General features: G+C 69.2%; 1 protein-coding gene across 1 annotated transcript; it reads right to left on the bottom strand.

Moving 5' to 3' along the window:
- Positions 1–6: 6 nt before the first annotated feature.
- ZNF513 (zinc finger protein 513) lies at positions 7–707 on the bottom strand (the record flags this gene model as incomplete). Its single annotated transcript, XM_008051216.2, has 1 exon — positions 7–707. A coding segment is annotated over one exon (701 nt), but the record flags the coding sequence as incomplete, so codon positions are not given.
- Positions 708–783: the final 76 nt, after the last annotated feature.

The raw sequence follows: 783 nt of genomic DNA, 5'->3' as shown, positions 1-783 counted from the left end.
GGGCCCCCCCGCCCCACCGTGGCCGTGCACCTTCTGGTGGCGTTTGTAGTTGTCCCAGTGGCCCGTGGTGTAGGCGCAGGTGGCGCAGCGGAAGGGCTTCTCGCCGGTGTGCCGCAGCATGTGGCGCTTGAGGTTCATGCTCTGGTTGCAGCTGTAATTGCAGAGGCTGCACCGGAAGGGCTTGTCGCCGGAGTGGATGCGGCCGTGCCGCTTGAGGTTAGCCAGGTTGCCACAGGCGTAGGGGCAGACGGGGCACTTATAGGGCTTCTCTCCCGTATGCACGCGCTGGTGCCGCTTCAGGTTGTCCAGGTGAGCCGAGGCATAGGGGCAGCGGGCGCAGCGGAAAGGCTTCTCCCCGCTGTGTGTCTTCATGTGCCGGGCCAGGTGGTTGGGGTAGTGTGTGGCAAAGGGGCAGAGGCTACAGGCAAAGCCCTTGTCACCGGGGCCCTGGGGCCCCGCACCGGCACCCCCTCCAGCCTCGCCTCGCATGCAGCGCCCACACGTGGCAGCGCCCAGCTGACCGCCCTCACCCTCCTCCAGCTCCTGTCCGCAGCCCCGGCAGGTCCAAGGAAACAGGAGCTCAGGCAGCGGCTCCGATCCGGGCCCACAGAGGCCTTCCCCGTCACCCCGCAGCTGCCCACAGTCCGGCAGGAAGCTGGCGCCTGCCGGCGACACGTGGAGGCTCAGATCAGGAAGGAGCAGGGCACCTGCGGGCAGAGGCCCGGGCTGTGATGCCGGCCCGGGTGCCCCGCTGGCTCGGGCCTCCGCCCCGCGCCTTACCTT

The sequence above is a fragment of the Carlito syrichta genome, unplaced genomic scaffold (genome assembly GCF_000164805.1).
Source record: "Carlito syrichta isolate Samal-C Ts95f unplaced genomic scaffold, Tarsius_syrichta-2.0.1 Scaffold169126, whole genome shotgun sequence".
In the NCBI taxonomy this organism is placed as follows: domain Eukaryota; kingdom Metazoa; phylum Chordata; class Mammalia; order Primates; family Tarsiidae; genus Carlito; species Carlito syrichta.
This window is presented reverse-complemented; position numbering and strand designations above follow the sequence as displayed.